General features: G+C 42.9%; 1 protein-coding gene across 4 annotated transcripts in view; it reads left to right on the forward strand.

Moving 5' to 3' along the window:
- STX8 (syntaxin 8) overlaps window positions 1–20,632 on the forward strand; it is a 199,266-nt gene that overhangs the window by 24,612 nt on the left and 154,022 nt on the right. For all 4 annotated transcript variants that reach the window (XM_040243371.1, XM_040243372.1, XM_040243373.1 and 1 more), the window contains 2 exons: window positions 2,294–2,404; window positions 18,829–18,953. In XM_040243371.1, the coding sequence (XP_040099305.1) occupies window positions 2,294–2,404; window positions 18,829–18,953 (236 nt within the window). The remainder of the gene's footprint in view (window positions 1–2,293; window positions 2,405–18,828; window positions 18,954–20,632) is intronic.

The following is a 20,632-nucleotide window of genomic DNA, read 5'->3' on the forward strand; positions in this document are numbered from 1 at the left end:
TTGCTGCACCGAACATCTTTTTTTTTTTGGTTGCAGTAAGTGGTGGCTTGTGGGATCTTAGTTCCCCAACCAGGGACTGAACCCAGATCTTGGGCAGTGAAAGTGCGGAGTCCTAGCCACTGGACCACTAGAGAATTCCCTGCTCCTGCATCTTTGTATAGGCTTGTGAATGTATCTGCAGGAGAAATTCCTGTTAAAAGGATGTGCCTTTTAAATTCCATTAGGTATGTAGAAGACAGTCTGGCAACTGGTTGAACCCATCTCCATTCCCACCGAGGATGTCTGAGAGTGCTTGGTTCCTCAGCCCTTTCTAGAGCCTTCTGTCATGGTTTCTTATCTGTCTGGCAAAAATGACAGTATGTTTCAATTTGTATTTCTTTCACTAATGTAAAACTGCATTTTTTTCAGTTTATTAACGTAATTCTTTTTTTTTTCCAATGCCCTGTTATATCCTTTGCCGTTTTAAAATTTGCCACTATTAATTTGCCACTTGTACTTTTATTTTGCAGATAGTTACAATTTTTATACAGATTTATAGTTTCCTTCATGACCTCTGGGTTGACATTCTCAACTAGGAAGGATTTTCCTTACTCTAGAGTATTAGAAAGTTCTCCAAAGGTGTTTTCTAATGATATTTCTGTAATTTTATTTCTTACATTTAAACCCCTGATCCGTAATCTGCTTAATTATAATATTGGATTATCGTTGAGTTTATGCTCACTTGGAGGATTGAATAACTGAAATCCCAGCAAAACCACAGGTTGCCAGAGTAGGTTGAGCATAGAATGGAAGACGAGGCTAATCAGCACCGTGATATAATTAGTAATATCTACAATTAAAATTCCTGTTTTGTCCTGTATAATTTATGTCATAGCTTCTGTCCCTTCTCGTCCCCACCCCTCTTACCCACCCCAGGGGCCGCTTCTGCTTTATTGACAATTTACCACTGATTTGAAACACCCTGTATTTATTTTTGATGTTGCACTGATCAGAAGGCTAATATTTGGCCCTTTTATTAGTACAGAGGAAGGACTTGCTCACTGTTTCTTAGTTACAGTTGCTGCTTCACTGTTTCCAAGATGGGTTCGTAGTGACTGTAGTCCAGTAGGAGATGGAAAAGCCGTAGTAGTCATTTTTCTCAGGAAATCGGGGCATTCTGGAATGTTGACAGAATGTATCCATGATTATTTTATAAATGCCCAGAGTCAATAACACTGTGTAGTTACATTGGTTTGGGGGGGATTTATGATTTTTCTAGCTAGTATCTGTTACCGGGGAACATTATTTTATGGGTTTATTTGCTTTTTTTGCTAGCTATCCAGCTCTTTCTATTCAAAATTATCAACCAAAGTAGATTCACTGGGCCGTGGTTTTCCCACCCAGGGAAAACTACTGTATTCTGCCAAGTTCTCAAACTTCTGGGGCCTAAATGCAGGATTTAATATCCCTCTCGAAAGGAGAAGTGTCTATAAATCCATAAATCCAAAGCAGTAGTCCCACTCTTTAACTGGAGCTGGGAAAACCATGGCCATGAGTTGTGTTGGAAAAGGTATGAGAAATTACCTGGGGGACATCTGAAGAAACCGATCCAAAACACTGAAGGAATTAAAGACCATGGATAATGATCAAAACAGAAATAGTAGGCTTTTGGACCTCTCGTCTAGCACAGATCATAGATTAACACGTTAGAATATGGTTATTTCTTTGTAATTTTGTTTAGAGTTATTAAAAGTCATGCAAAGTATTTAGTGAGCTGATGACAACAGCTTTTTTTTTAGAGCAAATCTGTATAAAGTAGCACTTTACAACATATATTGTAGGTGCATTAATAGGTGTTAATAATATGAAAGAGGGCAACAAAGCTTTTTTTCTTTTTTTCCTTTTTAATAAAGTATCTTAGGTATTAATGTCTAGGAAAAACCCTTGACCACTGTGACCAGCACTCAGAACTTAAGGATTCCCTGAGCCACAGTGTGCTATAGAGAAGAACATTTCAGGGTTGGCCACTGGGAGGAAAACCGTTTTTACCAACTGTATTTCTCAGTGAATGATCTCACATGGTGGGTCTGGTTCAGTGTTTTTAAGTCCCTCTGCGATGGTTCTGTCCAGGTCCTTTACTGGAAGGGTCAGTGAAGGCTGAGATCAGAGCAGGAGAGCGCTGGCTCAGGCCTCTTCAGGGTAGGGTTGATTCAAGTTGGTAACAGTCCCCTCTGACTTGGAGAGCTTGGTTAATAACATAATAGATCAAATGAGGTAATTCACCTACTCTTGGACCTTAACAAGTCGCCTGCAGAACACAGCTCGAAGGAGACCGAAGACAGAACCTCTTGGATGATCTTGTAACTCGAGAGAGACTACTTCTGGCCTCCTTTAAGAACGAGGGTGCAGAACCCGATCTTATCAGGTATGATGCTTTCCTTTACAGGGATTAAGCAGCGGGCGAAACTTACTTGCAGCGATTACAGTTGTTTCCCGAAGGGCTTAATTTCTTTATCTGGTGAAATACATCCTGTCTGCTCATTTGTAGTGCTTGACTGTCATTTTCTGTTCAGCCTGGTTTTCATTAAGTTTCTGGGTTTGAGTAAACCAGGCACATTCAGCTGAATCCCATTTTGGAAGATGGTTATTTGGATAGAATACAGACGAAGTCAGAAAATGTCTGTTCATTCCCTGGTTGAACTTTTGCTGTGTTAGCTGCCTTTTAAACTCTGGACGTCATGTTTTTATCTGTGTTGGAAGATGATGTTCTTTCTTTTTAATTGACTTGTAGAAATGTGTCCTAAAGACTGTGTAGTCTATGGCTTATAGGAGGAGTGGGGGCCCTTGGCTTCTTCTCTGATCTTTGCCAGAGTGTGATTCACACTCGACAGAGTTTGTCGGCTGCTCTGCACCCGACTCTGGTGGAAGACTCAGAGAAGGGGTCCAGCTCTCCGGTTGAAGTTAATAAAGTATAAACTGTGATATCTTTAGAACTGCCCTCCCCGGCTGCCTCTAGAACCCCCTTCACCAGCACAAATGAGATCAGGATGAAACCTGCCTCTCCCCACCTTCCCCATGAGGGATGGGGTCTTCATTGTGGGGGTGGCAGCTTGTTCCTGGTTAGGAATAATATGGCTCCCCAAGGGCAATGGTTTGTTTATTTTAATGGGGGCCGGGGCGTGGAGGGCATGGTCCTAGAGTGGTCCCAGGTGACTCTGGTCTGCAGTCAGAGGCTGGAGAATCACTGCCAGAGGGTGACCGGAAGAGGATGGAGCAGCTTCTTGTCCGTTCCAGTCTTCTCAGGAGCTTGGGATTCAAGGTTTGTAGAGAGGAAGTGATGAAATTCCAGGAAGCTAGAGAAAATCTTAGAGTTGTTTCTTTCACCTAAGGCCTAAAGTCAGGGAAGGAGGAATTGGGTGCTGGACAGGGTTTGTAAACAGACTGGGAGGCCTCCAGTGAGCGGGGCTGATCCATTATGGTGCCCAAGCCTTCTTGGGAGGATGCAGGAGTAGAAGTTTGAGGATGAAAGTGGTGATTCAGGGTTGGTGAAAAAAAACCCGTGAGCGAGGAGGTCTTGCAAGGTGAGGACAGAGTACCGTCTGCAGGCGTGGGCCTTTACCTTGGAAGTTCAGAAACGAACTCAAAGTATCATGGCGAGGGAGGAAGTTTCCTGGGTGAGGAAGGGCCAGGTAGAGGTGATGGTGGGAGGAGAAGACTTGGAAATCTTCCTCCTCTGTCGTGGAGGTGACTGTGTGGTGAGAGCCTTCCGTGTGTCAGGTTCTGCTTCTCTTCACTGTCATTTAATGATGTCGAGGGGCCAGTTTAGGCCTGAGGTCTTTGTGGGGTGGGGTGGGGGGATGTATGGTTGATTTTTGGTTCCTCTCTCCCTTGTTGATGAAAATAATAAACAGTAATAAGAGTAGAAAAGTTTCATTTGAGCCAAACTGAGGATTAGCCCCCAAGCCAGCTTCCCAGGTTACTCTGAAAAACTGTCCAGAGATGCAGGGTTGTTTTTTTTTTTTTTTTAGCACAGTTTTATATCTTGCGAGAACAAAGAACACTAAATGAGTCAGGGATACATTTCTTCAAGGTTAAAAAAAAAAAAAGACCAGAACATACACAGGGAGTCAGCATGGCCTTGGCACCTGGGAAGGGAGTCGCTTATCCTCAAAGGAGGACCATCATTGGCATCCCAGGAAGAGGGGCATTGCATCTTTATTTTTAACATGGACATTCTTCACTTCAGGTCAGTGTGCCCTTTTCTTTAATAAATAGAGCAGATGTACAATGGGTGTTAGATAAGCCACGAACAAGCTGTTTTAGCATGAAATTCAAGTTAACTCATCTTTTTCCTCCCCCATGAAAATCTGTAGGCCAGAATGACTTCCCTAAATCTCAGTATATAAGAATTTCTTTTATCGCTTGTCACCTCTTTCTCTCTTTTTGTTTTTGTTCACTCCTCTCCTGTGATAATCTTTCTTTGCTATTTAAAGCACTGTTTGCTCGCGAGTCGGGTCATCTTCACCTGGGTGTCTGTTAGAAACGCAGGGTCTCAGACCCCACCTCTGCCCTCCTGAGTGGAATCTGTATTTTAACAAGATCCTCAATTTGGTTTGAATGCCCCTTCCAGCTCAAATACTACTTCATATCACTTGTTCTTAATTATGGCACTCAATCACCCACAGGCTTATAAAAAAATTTTTTTTAAGGGAAAAAAAAGTGTCTGGACAATATACTTGCAGAGTGTGAATGAGTGAGTAGTCTGGGGGGAGCTCCGGTGGGGCGTGAGAACAGTTGGAAACCACTGAAACCATTTCTTTCCCTCATGGGGTCTGATGAGCACTGGTAGCTAGCAGCTGCTGTGTGTTTTCTCCATGCTAGGCCCTGTGCCAAGCTATAGGTGCCTATGCTTAGGAGATCTTTATAACATCCCACCTTATAGAAGAGAAACTGAGGCTCAGAGGGGTCAAGTAACGTGCACTAGATCCTGAGGCTAATCAGTTTCAGAGTTTGATAGTACGTGTGTGGGTGAGTGAGTGCATGAACACCAACACTTAACACTGCTTAAGGTGAAGTAGGTTGCTGGAAGCAGATTGCCTCGGATTTGAGGCCAGAGTTTCCAGTCTTTGATTTCACTCACCTGCCCATACCTGAGTGTTATTTTTGCCTTTTTTCCCTACTCCCTGAATCTCCGGGTCAGGAAGATCCCCTGGAGAAGGAAACGGCACCCCACTCCAGTATTCTTGCCTGGAGAATTCCATGGACTGAGGAGCCTGGCAGATTACAGTCCATGGGGATTGCAGAGTCGGACACGACTGAGTGACTAACACCTCTGAATCCCCACTTCCTTCCCCAGCTTCCCATGCCTGAATAACTCTTTTGCTTGGATCTGTCCTTCTGAGGGTCTGAATTCAGTTGTAGAGGTGACCAGTTTGGGTTCCTGGTTCAACCTTACTCTCCTGCCTCCTGCTGTCCAGTCATTTCTGAGACCTCATCAGGGACCTTTCAGCTCTGTCCCTGGATAAACCTCATTGTCCCTCCTGCTCTGATGTCCCCAGTGACTCACAGAGGTTTCTTCAGTCCTCCTGTAGGTCAGTTCCTAGTTCTGGGCTCCTCCGACATCTTTGGTTGCTTCTCTAATCTCAGGATTCCTCCAGCATTCTTGATGGTTTCTGTCATTCTTGATATCAACGTGGGTTGCCTTGTCACTAGGGGGATAGGCAGGTGGGCGGCTCATGTCTTTCCTTTAGGTCACGACTCACAGACATCAGAAAGCCTCACCAGAACTTGAAAATGTTCCGGACCTACTCTCTCTGGCACCTTTTGTCATTCATACTAGACTACCAGCAAGCATGTACTGTTGGAGAACTGGCAGTGATCTGCTTTTTGGGTGTTCAAAGCCACATAATAACTGGCAGCAACATTGCAAGAGTTGACCCAGCCAGGACTCCCTGAGAACCGGTTGAGCCTCTCTGTCCTCCTGAGCTCTTCCATCTTCCTCTCCTGTTTCCTCAGTGTCCTCCTCCTCTCTCACCCCAAACCTTTGCACTCTTTCTCTTCCCCATCCTTCATTTCCTGGGGTCCTTCTCCCCTCCCTTTCCTCCCCTTTTCTCTTCCTCCTCATATGTGGCCTTATTAAGGAGAGGAGAGTATTGTCAAACTTCAGTTCAGATTAGCATTTCCCTTAAACAGACACAGTGTAGCAATCCCATAATTGAATGTGTAGCTGTCATGTGAGGGAATCTGAGTTTTTACCTTACGGATTACTGATCATTATTCTCACGCAGTAAGCCTTGATGTGAGACTCGGGTCTAAATAAGCAATGGTTGACTAATTGAGGGTATTTGGAAACTTGTTAAAGAAGTCTCTGTGTAACAGTGTCTCTTAGAAGAAGATAAGCCCTAACTTTATAAAGCGGTGACACAGCTTCTGATTGAAAACCCAACTGCCCTTTCTATTTGAGAGCATTGCTAAGTCTCACAATTAGTTAAATCTTTGTAAAGAGAGAGAAAAAAAATCGTTGCATACTCCACTGCTCCCTGACCATCTCAAAGATTATGTGATTAACTAGGCTGTAGTGGGTGGCTAATTGGCTAAGCTTTAATCTTCACACCACCAACTATATGGAGGATTATAGGAAATAGGAAGTTATTTAGAGGTTGAGATGGTAGTTATGGATCAGGAGTGCTATATTAACAAGCAGACCAACTGCTAAAATCAAAGAATAGAAGATGATAATGAAATATTCCCATTTTCTTAGAGTGTAAGCTTTATATTTAATTTATTATATTTACTTTTTCTTGGAGACGCTTTTTTTTTTTAAAAAGTACGATCCTTCAAATTTATATTTCGTAGCACTATATTGGCAGCCAAGGGAGACAGAGGGAAAATTGACTTTGAATATTCCATTAAAAGTGTTCCCCCTCTACCATTTTATATCATTGAATGTTTTCTTTCAGTTTAAAACTTGGTTTATAAGAAGGGTGATTTCTATTTGATAGTATTGAGATTTCCTAAAAACTATTAATTTATACTCTCTATTGCTTGAAGTTATGAACACATGACCAGTTTACTCTTCCAGAAGTAGGAAATGGCCAAGGAATAAACAACTGCATCATTGCCTGCGAGACAATGGAGAAACCATAATTATTTCTCTCTTTTACTTATGTCCCAGAAATACACTAACTTCCCAGGTCATCTGACATGTAAGGGATGTACTAAAATCAAAAAAGATATGCTTTTCTCTGTATTTCCGTGAACCTAAGGATAGTTGAACCAAGGTGGTATTAAGTGCAGTCAAGAATATTAAATATCTCCAGTAACTTAATGAAAAAAAACTTAGAGTAAGAAAGTGTGGTAAACAGAAAAATTTTGAGTGCCTACAATGTGCCAAGCACTGGTAAAGGAAGTGTGGTAGCATAAAGCCCCAAACAACAAAAAATATCTAGTTTTTGCCTTTGCGCTCTCTACAGTTCAGTGAGAGAAACAGACGTGAATTAAAGATTCATTCAAATAAGTAAAGTAAGTTAAGAAAAATATATTGTGCTTTGAGGGAGTATTAGTGGGGAAATGATTTAGCTAGGAAAGTCATGTGGTTTAATATTTATTTTGCAAATGTATATTTAATTCTCCATCTAAATTTTAAATAACTTAGGATGGGGACTGAAACCTAGCACAATGCTTAATAGATACTTGCTCACTTAATGAACGTCTTTGTGTTTCCTGTATCTTTTATAGATACTTAGCAGATTTTGGTATATAGTAGGCGCTCAGCAGATTTCTGTTGATTGAAAGGTTGACTGAATAGCATTGCATGGGTTCTGTAACTAGAAAAATCTGGGACCCTCACAGGGTTTCCATCTTACAGCTGCGCTGTTTTCACACGGGACCTCCATATTCATTGTGAGAGGAGAAGAGAGAAGGTATGGAGGTCTCACATCCCTCTCATATGCCGTCCCCTACGTGCCATACGTAGCATCCCATTGGCTGTAACCAGTCACATGGTTCTGATCTGCCTGCAAGGGAGGCTGGGAAATGTAGTCTTGTCTAGACTCACAAGAAAATGAAATGGGACTTGCGGCAACACATTGCTTGTCTCTACCTCACTGATTATCTTGGGTGGTTTGCTGAAGAGGTAAATAACTTTGGGACATAGTCTGCCTACTTAATTAGCAGAGATTAGAAGCAGAAGTTAATAAGGCACGTGAGGTGGGCTGAGAGGTGACCCTGGTGGGGTGTGTTCTCCTTTTGTACAGTCATACTTGTTCTAAAATGGTTCACTCGGTCAGGGGAAACAAACACAGGACACAGAAATTAAGCTCCAGTGGGTATGTACAAGGAAACTAGAAGAGGAGGTCGTGCCTGCAGCAGTCAGAGGAGGAGGCCCAAGTAAGGCACCTGAAAGGTCTGGAGAAGATGGTGCTTCTTGTTCTTACCTTCAGCTATCGGGGCGCCTGGTTTCGCTCAGGCACTAATACCCCAGTCACAATGCCCTCAGCCATGAGGAACCGATGATTCTACTCAAAACCTCTTACATAAGGAGAAGTAGCTCCGTATAGTAAGTTCCAAGTTAGAGAATTGAGGGAGGTGGTTCACTCTACAGCCAGTGGTGATCCAGAGTCTGCTATGTCTTTATCTTCAGACTGACTCTTCTTGTGGTGGAGGATGCTTATAGAAAGTTCCTAGACAGATGGGAGTGGCAGGAGAGGTTCAAGAGGGAGGAGACATATGTATACCTACAACTGATTCATGTTGATATATGGCAGAAACCAACACAGTATTGTAAAGCAGTTATCCTCCATTTAAAAATAATTTTTTAAAAAAGCTCCCAGACTCCAAACAGCCATAGGAGAGGAGGGAGGGTGTATCTTGCTTAAGTCATATATTCACGTAGCTGAGATGTTTTAAAAGCACTTAACAACGTTCAATGAGAAGCCTCCTTTCCTCTGTGTCCCACCCGCAACATAAATATCAGCATTAATAATCTTTGGTCTATCTTCCCAGGGTTCTCTTAAGTATATGCCAACCGATAAGAATATATTTTCTTATTTCCCCCCATCTTTTACACAAAGGGTCATATACTACACAAATTATCCTACAATATTCTTTTATCATCTAAATATACTGGAGATCTTCCCAAACCAACAGGAAGTCTTGTCATTGATTTTTGTAGCCTTATAATATTTCATTGTATGTTCTGCCATAATTTATTGAATTAGTCTCTTATCAATATGTGTGCTGTTTGCACTCTGTTACATTGTGTACATATGTATGTACTTAATACCTGTATTTTTTTTTCTGTTACATAAATGCAATGGTAAATATCCTTATACATAAAGGATTTCATAGTGTGAAAGTCTTAATCTCTAGTTAAGTTCTTAGAAGGTCAAAGGGTATTTACATTTATAATTTTTATATGTCTTGAAGCTTTTTTTTTTTTAACAGACTTCATTTTTAAAAATTATATTTATTTTTGGCTGTGCTGTGTCTTCATTACTGTGAGGGCTTTCACTAGTTGCAGCAAGTGGGGGCTACTGTCTAGTTGCAGTGTGGACTTCTTACAGTGGTTTCTCCTGGTGCAGACCATGGGCTCAATAGCTGTGGTGCACAGGTTTAGTTGCCCTGTAGCATGTGAGATCTTCCCAGACCAAGGATTGAACCTGTGTCCTCTGCTTTGGCAGGTGGATTCTTAACCACTGGAGTACCAGGGAAATCCTAATGTGGAACTTGCGAAGTAGGATGTTTCAGTAGCGCTCTTAAATACCTTAAAGTTGTCTCAAACTTGACAGCATAGTCCTTTGAGATTTTTCAGGTAGGTGTGTACTTGTAAGACTGATTATCACTTGAAGACATCTCTGTAGTCACTTAGTCCAATTATTTTTTTTTTTCTCTATGGGTTAGGAAAGGAAAACCCCTGTTAGCCAAATAGATAATCCTTCATTACCATTAGCACTGATTTGGATGGTTGATCAAGGGAGTCAACCCAGAGACCCTGAGATCTAAGTAAATCTGAAGACGTTGCAGCCCCATGTTGCTCAAGTCAGTGAAGGTGCCCAGTTACTACCGTGTGGGTGTGGTACAGTGTAGTCTGTCCACGAGCTGGCAGCAGCAACCTGGTAGTTCCTCTCCTCAGAAAGTCTTGAAAGCCAGACAGCAAAGAAATACCAAGTGACAACAAATTTAAAATGCTATTTATAAATAGTATTTTAAAAATAGCCTACAGAGGAGTAAGTCAAATGAAAGTAGTATGAAGTCTCTACACTCAAAACATTATTTAGAGAAATCAAGGAAAACCGTATTCAACCGTATTCATATCGCTGACTTTTTCTAAACGTACTTTCAAGATTGCGCTGTATTATAAAGCAAGGAGCTGCTTATAACACATGGTAATCATTGGATTGCTTTTCATTTTGTAGTTGAACGTCAATTGCTCACCAGCAGATGGCGCTCAGCCACCAGACATTTGACAGAGCAGCTAATTCCTCTTAGAATTCTTAGGTTTTGTGTGTTATCCCTTCCTGTCCTCCTACTTTTCAGGTACCATGACATTCACACTTAAGGCAAAATAATTGTTCCCGTTGGTTTTATTTGCTTGATTTTAGATTGCCTGGACGACTCAAGAATTTCTCATTTCAAATTGAGAAATGAAGCCAAAATGATTTCTGATGGCCGTTTCGACCCTCCATTTGTGTTCTTCTATAAACTGTTTATTGCTCAGTTATGTCCAACCCTTGTGACTCCATGAACTGTAGCCCACCAGGCTCCTCTGTCCCTGGCATTCTCCAGGCAAGAATACTGGAGTGGGTTGCCATTCCCTTCTCCAGGGAATCTTTGTGACCCAGGGATGGAACTCGCATCTCCTGCATTGCAGGTGGATTTTTCTTTTACTGTCTGAGCCACCAAGTTAACCAACTGTTTAATTAAATTTTAAATATAATATTAAAGCTTCCTATTGGTACACTTGGCCAACAGTGAATAGGGGAAAACTGAGAGTAGTTTAAAATTAGCAAATTGTTTGATTGCAGTAGATCTTCAGGTTCTGCAGTGAGACTTTCCTTGGATGATGTGTAAGTGATTTTTTCTTGTTTGAGTTCTTATTGTTCTGAACTAATACTAATTAGTTTAAACTAATTTAATAAAGATTATTCAGTTTGACCAAAAAGAAAAATGAGTGTTTACTTTTCAGAAGTCACAGTGTTAGGCATTTCTTCTCCCTGGAATGCCAGCTCTCTGAGGTCAGGTCTCTCTTGTTCTCTGCCAAGCCTCTAGATTCATGCTGGCACATAGAAGGGCCTCAGTATTTGTGTGTGGGAGGAATGGATGGATGGATGAATAGGTAGATGATACAGAAAGAACTGGACAGAGTACCAGACCTAAAGAAGTGAGATGTCTGGCAAGTAGGGGCTACAAGTAGCTTGTGGACTTTCTTCTGATCACTTAGTATTGCAGTAACAGGGTGATATTCGATTATCTTAATCATCAGCCTGCTAGTTTCAACTAGTGGTAAAGAATCCAGTGGTAAAGAATCCCAGTGGTAAAGAATCTGCCGGGAAGATCCCCTGGAGAAGAAAATGGCAACCCACTGCAGTATTCTTGCCTGGGAAACCCCATGGACAGAGGAGCCTGGCGGGCTAAGTCAAACTCGACAGCGCCTAACCAGGAACAGCAGCCATGGATCCACAGCTCATGACTGTGACGGAACAGTTTTACTTTGGGGTTGTTGTTGGGAGTTACGTTGCAATTTGAGAAAATCTCAACAGGAAATGAAACATATCCCCAAGTCATGTCAATTCTCCAAGTCACCCAGTTTGGAAATCTTGATCCTCTGTAGTCATTCTACTCACCAGCACTTGTGGAGCTTTCCTTTGAATGACTGGGTGGATTGTCCCATCCCCGCTGTCCCCTCCTGCCACTTCCCTCGTCCTGACTGCCATCCCCTTCTGCCTACATGGCACTAGCCTTCTGGTCTACCTCCCTGACTGCGGCCCCTCCTCAGTGTAAGCCAGCCTGGGTATTGCTGCCAGATTTTGGCCTCCAAAGAATTTATGCCAGAGAAACTATTTCTGATTGAAATTTGAGCCTCTGTATATCTTTATATTCACGGAAAGAAACTAACTGAAAAAGCTTTGAGGAGGGAATTGCCCTTTCATACCACGGTAGCATTTTCACACCTATAGGCAAGTCTAGTTACAGAGCTCTGCAGAGTCAATTCAGCTCGCTGATACCCTAGAAATACCATTTCTGGTCCTGACTGCGAACCTCTCTGTGGCCTGTAAATACTCAAACACTGTTTTTTTCCAGACAAAACAAACATTTTATGTAGTTACTTTGACATCTTTTGGAAATGCTAAGAAAAGCTGCTTCGTGGAATTCACTGCTTTTTCAGTGCTCCATTTGGTTGATAAGAACATCCTCCTTGTGAACTCTGACGAGCTTCAGCAATATGTGTCAGCAGAAAAATGTGGATCATCTGCACCTCCCCCATATTAACTTAATAAGATGCATTGTTCACTTTTGGGGAGAAAAATGAAATATTTTTATAGTGTCAGAAGGGACTGTGAAATCTTTTGGTAAAATCTTTTTTAAGACAGATATCTAATGTATTTAGTAACGTGGCATTTATTTGACATGTTCCATTTATTAAGCTCCATCTTGAAAGACTATAGAATAAAAATGATGGATTTATTTTTAAAAACATTTCAGTCCTAATCGGGGGAGCATGGTAGTTAGCATTTCCATTCCTTTTTAAAAAAATATTTATTTATTTGGCTGTGCCCGCTCTTAGTTTTGTCCTGTGGGATCTAGTCCCCTGACCAGGGCTCTAACCTGGGCCTCCTGCACTGGAAGAGTGGAGTCTTAGCCCCTGGACCACCAGGGAAGTCCCAGTATTTTCTTTCTATAACTTACTTTTCAAAGGAGAAACACTCCTTTGTCGTCCTTCCAAGAAGCGGTTTGAGCTGCAAGGTGTCTTAGTGACAGAATTCCATTTCAAGTTAAAATTCCCTCCATCTGCTTGAACAGCATCTGTGTCTGCTGCTAAACTCTTGAAGTCAGGTAGCTGTTGTTTCCTTTTGCTTTCTTCTTCTTTTTTTTATTCTCTCAAGATAAATGTTAAATACCCCTCTCTTTTTGTCTCCGTTGTTTAAAGAGCTCAGTGGGTTTCCTAGTTCGGTTTCACAAACAGATTCTGAATGCTTCTTCTCCAGCATACTCAGAGGAACTGGTCCTGGGGATAGAAACATGACTGTCATGTGGCCTCTTTCCTTCCAGAGTTCATAATTTAGGAAGGGAGACAGATGAGTAAATAACTAACTACAGTCCTGCTTGATAAATGCCACGTCGGAGGTTTTGCGCGAGGTGCCATGGGAACACCCTGGAGTGATTGATTCAAGGGAAGAGGGGGGTGAGGATGGGAATCAGGAAAGACTACACAGCAGAAGTGACATTTGAGTTGAGCCTTAGGGGATGAATAGAATTTTGCCAGATGGACAGAGGGGTGGGGGTGGGGACCCTCCAGACTCATACAAAAACGTGAGAGTGTGGAAGTTTGTGCCTTTGTCTGGAGACCTGGTGAGCAGTCCATAGGTGTGGAAGGGGGTTTTGGGAGGTGACATAGCCGATATATCACTGGGGCCATATTGTAAAGCTTAAACTTAACCTGTAGCTTCTAGGAAGCAGTGATAGTTTTAAAATAGGCGAGCTCTTGGGACTTCCCTTGGCAGTCCAGTGGTTAAGACTGCACACTTCCAATGCAGGGGGCACTGGTTTGATGCTTGCTTGGGGAACTAAGCTCCCACATGCTAAGTGGTGCAGCCAAAAATAAAAAATATAGGAGAAATCTGTTTTAGAACGATTGTTGTGGCAGCAGAGTGTAAGATGATTTGAATGGGAGTGACTGGGAGCAGCGGGGCCAGTCAGAGGCCATGAGCATCTACTACGGGAGAGGTGATGCTTTTCCAAGCTGAAGCAGCAGCAACACAGATGGACACAGGGCATGGACTTGAGGGCCACCTCCTGCAGAGGCCTTGGGAGTTGATGAAACGTGGCCAGGGGTGGGAAGAAAGGAAAAATGGTCCAGATGACTCGGGAAGGCAGCCATGCTGCTAAACAGAGAGGATGGAAGAAGAAACTGCTTATGGGGTGAAAGAAGTGGATTTGACTTTGGGTGTGTTGAATTTGGAGTGGAGTTCTCAGCTGGAGATTCCTAAAGGAAAAGCCGTAAATGCAGAGAGAGTGAGCTGATAGGGAGATGTTGTGGGTACAGAGAAATTTGAAAGGATGAACAGTTGAGGGACCTGCCTTGCCTGGATTTTGATATGTTTTTTTTTTTCCTTTTTTTGCTTTGAACTGTTTATGTGCCATTCCTTCCCCACCCCCAGATTCTGATTGTGCCCTGCTAGGGCAGGGGCCCCCAAGTAAGAATACACCACCATGATGAATGGAATGAACCATGACTACTGCATTTGTGTTGGTGTAGAAACATGGTCTAAGCACTACTAGTGTCTGTCCTTACAGCCCGAAACCACAGGAACAGATAAGGCAGCCCAGAGAGACAATACAGCCAGAAGCTGCTGCTGCTAAGTCACTTCAGTCGTGTCTGACTCTGTGCGACCCCATAGACTGCAGCCCACCAGCCTCCCCCGTCCCTGGGATTCTCCAGGCAAGAACACTGGAGTGGGTTGCCATTTCCTTCTCCAATACATGAAAGTGAAAATGAAGTCGCTCAGTCATGTCCGACTCTTTGAGACCCCATGGACTGCCGTCTTCCAGGCTCCTCCGTCCATGGGATTTTCCAGGGAAGAGTACTGGAGTGGGGTGCCATTGCTTTCTCCACAGCCAGAAGAGAAGATCTAAATAGAATCCCTGAGGCACACCACTATTTAAAGGGTAGATGGAAGAAGAGGTACCTGCAAGTCAGAGGACGTGCTGTGGGAGAGAGGGGTGTGAAAGGAGCCAAGGGAGGAGGGCTTTCCTGGGTAAGGGAAGAAGGTCAGCAGTGACCAGTGGCCAGTGAGGCCTGGAGGACGAGCAAAGTGAAAATGGATGAGGCTTTGGCAGCAAGGAGGTTACGGGTGAGCAGAGCTCCGGAGGTGGAGTCGGATCCTGGGCTGAAGAGTGAATCCTGAGGGTCAGGAAGCAGAGCTGGTGAGCACGGGCCATTCTTGAAGGAAGTCTGGCTGTGAACAGGAAAGAAGGCCTGAGGATTTATAGGATGAGGAACAGCCAGTGGAAAGCTACTGTCACAAGACTGTGGAAGTGTGAGGCCGGAAGACATGGAGGCTCACTCTGGCTACCTACCTTGGAAGCAAGTCTACTAGACCCGGGCCCCCCTTCCTCCGTATCTCACCCCCTCCCCACTTTCATCCTGGGCATGTAGATGGCACATGTTTTCTGCTGAGAAATCATTTATTCATGTTGTTATCCTTTCCTGGGGTGTGTTTCCATGTCTTCCTCATAAAACTCAACCTTACCTGTGTGGGGTCTCCTTGCCCATCATGAAACCTTCGCTGAGCTGGTAGAAAGAAAGGCCTTTGGATCTGGAGTCAGAAGATGTGGGTTGAACTTTAGCTCTGCCACAAAGCATGTGACCTTGAGAAAGTGACTTGATGTCTCTCTGCCTTGGTTTTTCTTGTCAGTAATACCTGCTCTGACTTATACGCAGGCCTGCTCAACGATTCGGATGAGATCATGTTTGTGGAATGCAATTGGAATGACAGCACACAGGGCCACTGTGTTAGGTTACACTTGCCTAGCTTCTCGTCTTACTGATTTCATTCATTCAGCTGTGGGTTTTGCTGAATAAATTAACTCGTTCAACTTTTTTTGTTTGTTTGTTTTTCTCCAGTGCCTATTCTGCCAGGCACTGAGGATAGAGTGATGAATAAGACAGTCCCTACTCTTGTGGAGCTTACATTGTAGAGTGGGAGACAGGAAAATAAATGTGCAGCATACAATTGCTGGCTGTTTCAGTGCTGTAAAGAAAAACAAGGCAAACTGAGGAGGAGGAGAGCCCAGAAGTTACAGGGAAGGGTACTGTTTTAGAGGGAGCCGCCGGGGCAGCTTCTCTGAGGACACGACATTCGAGCAGAGTAGAATGAGCCAGAGAACAAGGCCACGTGACCGTCACGGGTGACAAGAGCCTTAGCTGTGTCGGGGAGCGGGGGAGATAGCAGATGCAAAGGCCCTGAGGTAGGAGTGAGCTCAGTGTGTCCTAGAAACAACAAAGGAGCTAATGTCATGGGTTAAAGATGTTACATTTTATGCTAAGGGTGATGGGAAGACACCGAGAGGCTGTGACAGAAGAAACATTATCTTTACGGTGGTGGCTCTGGCAGCTGGTAGGGAGTAGATTGTGGAGGGTGGGAGCAGAAGCAGGAGGCGGAAGTGCCAGGGGCAGGAGCAGTGGAGCAGAGGAGAAGCAGGTGGATTTTAGGTATGTTTCGAAGGATTTGCTAATGGACTCAATGGTGTGAGGCACCAGAGAGTCAAAGTTGATTTGAGGGTTTGGGCCTGAGCTGATGATGATTCTGTGGTCGTCTTGAACTGAAATTGGGAAGAATGGGGCAGAGGAGAATGGGCTTTGTGGGGAAGTTGTCTTTTTTCCCTCTGTTCTTTGTGGAATTTAGCTATAATGAGAAAAACTTCCATTAAAACTGAAAGGATCTTAAAGAATCTTAAAGGTCTTAAATCTTAAAGATTTTAAAGGTCTTCAAATTCAGTGACTTCCAAAGATATAAAGACATCTTCTGCAGGATTATGAAGAATACCTGCCTCCGCCTCCAACATGAGTCTTTCCCGCTCACCTGCCAACCCCACCGTTAATGAGGGTGGCGTGCTTCTCCAGAGTGGGGCTGGAGTGGAGGCTGAAAACCACTGACCCACTTGGTTTGCTTGTCTTGTGGCTGAGAAAACCAGGCTGAAGAGGTTATTGGAATTGCCCAGGGATGCAGGGCTGGCTGTTCTCTTATTTCATTTAAGAGTTCCTTCACGTGTGGTTAGTTTCTCTTTTCCATTTGATTGTAAACTCTTTAAACTCTAAGATTTATATCTTAAGATTTTTCATAGACTTTCTTTCTTACCCAGAATAGGACTAATAGGCATCTATCCTAAATGTTAGGTTTTAGCACCTGATAATGGAAAGAAAATCAAGTCTCCCGCCCACAGTGGCACTTGCGATTTTACCTGCTCTTGTTAGTAAAGTCATATCCATCATTCGTTGAACTTCCCAACAGATTTAAGGCATCAGCAAAGTACAGACACACAAGGGAGAGGGCAAAGGGGAGGGGAAGAGGGAGAAAGTGATAGTTCAGCCTCGAAAAACTGAACCAAACTGAACCAAATTGGAGTCAGCTCAGAAAGAGGGCTTTAGGGACTAATTACCACTTTGGGAAACTGCATTGTAGTTTACTATTGCTTTTTTATTGAACTGTGTGAAAGTGAGATCAAACAGTTCTTTCAGCGTTTAGGACTTCTGCAGGACTGAATTTAGCCCTGGAAAGTCTTTGCTGTATGGCTGGTGGTTGATGTGTGTTTGATATTAATATTGAATTGTGCCTGTGTTGTACTTTTATTCCCCAATAGGTTTGAAATTTTTTTTTCTAGTACCTAATGTTATTTATTTGTGTTTGGTTGTGCTGGGTCATCATTGCATCAAGAGCTTTCTCGAGTTGCAGAGAGTGGGGACTACGCTCTCATTCCAGCGTGTGAGCTTCTCAGCTGCACTGGTTTCTCTTGTGGAGTACCGGCTCCAGGGTGCTCGGGCTTCTGTAGTCGCAGCTCTAGGCTCTCTTAGAGCACAGGCTCAGTGGTTGTAGCGCCTGGGCTTAGTTGCCCCCGCAAGTCAAGATCCGGGATCTTCCCGGATCATGAATCAAACCTGTGTCTCCTGCTTTAGCAGGCAGATTCTTTATCACTGAGCCACCAAGGAAGCCCCTCTAATAGGTATTTTAAAACTATATTTTAACTACTAAAGGCTCTGATTCAAATTTTCTGATTTTGAGAATACTAAGACAATTTTCTTATATTTTTCCCCCATAAGAATTTTTAAAATTATGCTCTATGTGTGGCAAGGGCTGCAAGTGGCACATTCCAGCATTAACTTTCGAGGAGTCTGCTGACCACTCAGGTGCAGCATGCTAATTTGAAAGGAAGAGCATGGTGATAAGTGCACTTCAAGTTTACTTTATTCACCTCTGACCCATCATCCTGGTTTTTGGCACTCGTGTTTGCAACGGTTCATCCATAATATCCCAGGAGCCATGTGGGTTACGAGAGGGAGTCAAGATTAAGACGGATAATTCAGAATTTGTGTTATAAATGCTCGATTGTATTCATTGAATTGGTTTTGAAACCTACATGTGTTTCTCTCTGTGAGTAGCCAGATTCCCTCTAATACGGAATTCAGTGGTCATTTTTTATGCTATAAGCTGTCGCAGCAACATTATATCTTCTTGAGAAATAATATTTGTACCTTTGGTGCCACCTAGCCCATGAGACAAACTTTGTTTCGATAAAAAGGCCACTTCCATTTGGCCTTGATTTTCTGAAATTTAAGACCCTCACTTATGATTATTGACTCAAATATATCATGGAGGATTAGTAAGAGGATTAAGTGTCACCACAGTCTCCTTCACAAGCTGTAATTCTCCTGGGGACCAGGCTCAGGCCTTATTCATCCTCGTATCTCTTCCAGCCCTGAACACAGTTGCTGGCATAAACCAAGGATGCAATAAATTGCGGTCGAAATGAATTTTCAAAGCATGCGAGGCTGGCCCCCTCTGCCCCCGTGGGAGCGATTTGCGGCCGAGCTGGATTTTTTGAGCTATGTAACGCGTTCAATCTTGTTCTTAGGTCCAGCCTGATGACTGGAGGGGCCAAGCGAGGAGCACCCAACCCTTGGCTCTTGGAGGAGCCGGAGGAGACCAGAGGCTTGGGTTTTGATGAAATCCGGCAACAGCAGCAGAAAATTATCCAAGGTACTAAATACCCGAAGGGCATGGGCTCAGAAACCTGGTTGGGTTTTTTTACCATAGTCTCGGATGTTCCCAATACCCATTGAAAATCCGAGGGAAAACGGTTGGTCTCAGAGAGCTCTTGGCGCTTCTGTGCCTCAGGGTACCTGGGGATTAGACAGATGCTGTCATCCATCCAGGTAGCTGGTGGAAGTAGGGATTCTCTCCTGGGAGAGGGACAGAGTGCAGCTCGGAGTCTGGTCATCCCAGGTGACTTGAGGCATGGGCTTCTTCCTCCTCTCCATGATTAGGACTCATTCTCCAAAGAAAAGACTCCATTTTTTTTTACCCCGTATATAAATCAGTTTGGCTTTTACCTTCAGGTTCATCTTACCCAACTGGCTTTTAAACCTGCTAATTTCTTCTGTTAATTTCAGAAGTAAGGCATGATTGTTATACAACGTTCAAACAATATAGGGATATATAGAATGAAAAGCTTTTTCTGTATTGTTCCTCCGATCTCAGACTGTAAACAGATCAACAATATATATTTCCTCAGGCTTTTTTCTGTACGTACATGCATGCATACTGTATATTCAGTATAAGCATATGTATGTTTTGCATAAGTGAGATCATAATATAGATATTTCTACAGCTTTTTTTTGCTTAATATGTTATAGACATTTTTTGATGTCAGTGTTGCAGATGTTACTTCTGGTAATTCTCCTGTCTGAAACACAGCTTTATGTACGTCTAGTTGACATCATAAATAGCACATATATGAAGTGTATGATTCATTAAGCGTTAACATATACCTAGACCTTTGAAACCATCTCTACAATCCAGATAATAAGCATAATCATTACTCCTGATAGTTTTCTTCATTTCTGTCGGTAATTCTTACTGTTGTCCTCCCCACATACCCAGATAGCTGCTGATCTGCTTTGTGTTGCTATAAAATCGTTTCTGTTTTCTCTAATTCTGTATAAATGGACTCATACAATATGGGCTCTTTGTGAGTTCAAGGGTGGGGTGGTCTGGCTTCTTTATCTCAGGGTGATTATCTTAAGATTCATCCACATTGTTCCATGGGTCAGTATTTTGTTCTCTTACATCACAGCGTAGTAATCCCTTGTATAAATTGACAACAGTCTGCATATACATTTACATGTTGACGTATGTTTTGCTCTGCATGTGTGGGGAAAGAGCTATATGGAAACTCTTTGTACCTTCCTCTCAATTTTGCTGTGTACTTAAAACTGCTGTAAAAAACAAAAGTCTCTTTTAAAAAAAAATTAAAACTTTTTTATCCACAGATGGCATTGACCATTTGTATAGAAAATCCTACAGAGTCTACCCAAGTATAGAAAATCCTACCGCAAAACTATTAATTAGTGAGTTTAGCAAGGTTGCGTGATCCAAGATCAGTATACAAAAATCATTTGTATTTTTATATACTAGCCATAGCCAGGAGTAGGAATGTATAAATGCCATTAATAAGAGACCAAAAAAACATGAACTACTTAGGGATAAATCTGGTGCTGAATTTAACTCTCTGCTAGATCTGTCCATTTCTGAGAGGAGTGTAGAAGTCTCCAACTATGGTAGTAGGTTCAGTCACTCAGTTGTGTCCAACTCTCTGCAACCCCATGGACTGTAGCATGTGAGGCCTCGCTGTCTATCACCAACTCCTGGAGCTTGCT

The sequence above is a fragment of the Oryx dammah genome, unplaced genomic scaffold (assembly GCF_014754425.2).
Source record: "Oryx dammah isolate SB20612 unplaced genomic scaffold, SCBI_Odam_1.1 HiC_scaffold_8, whole genome shotgun sequence".
In the NCBI taxonomy this organism is placed as follows: domain Eukaryota; kingdom Metazoa; phylum Chordata; class Mammalia; order Artiodactyla; family Bovidae; genus Oryx; species Oryx dammah.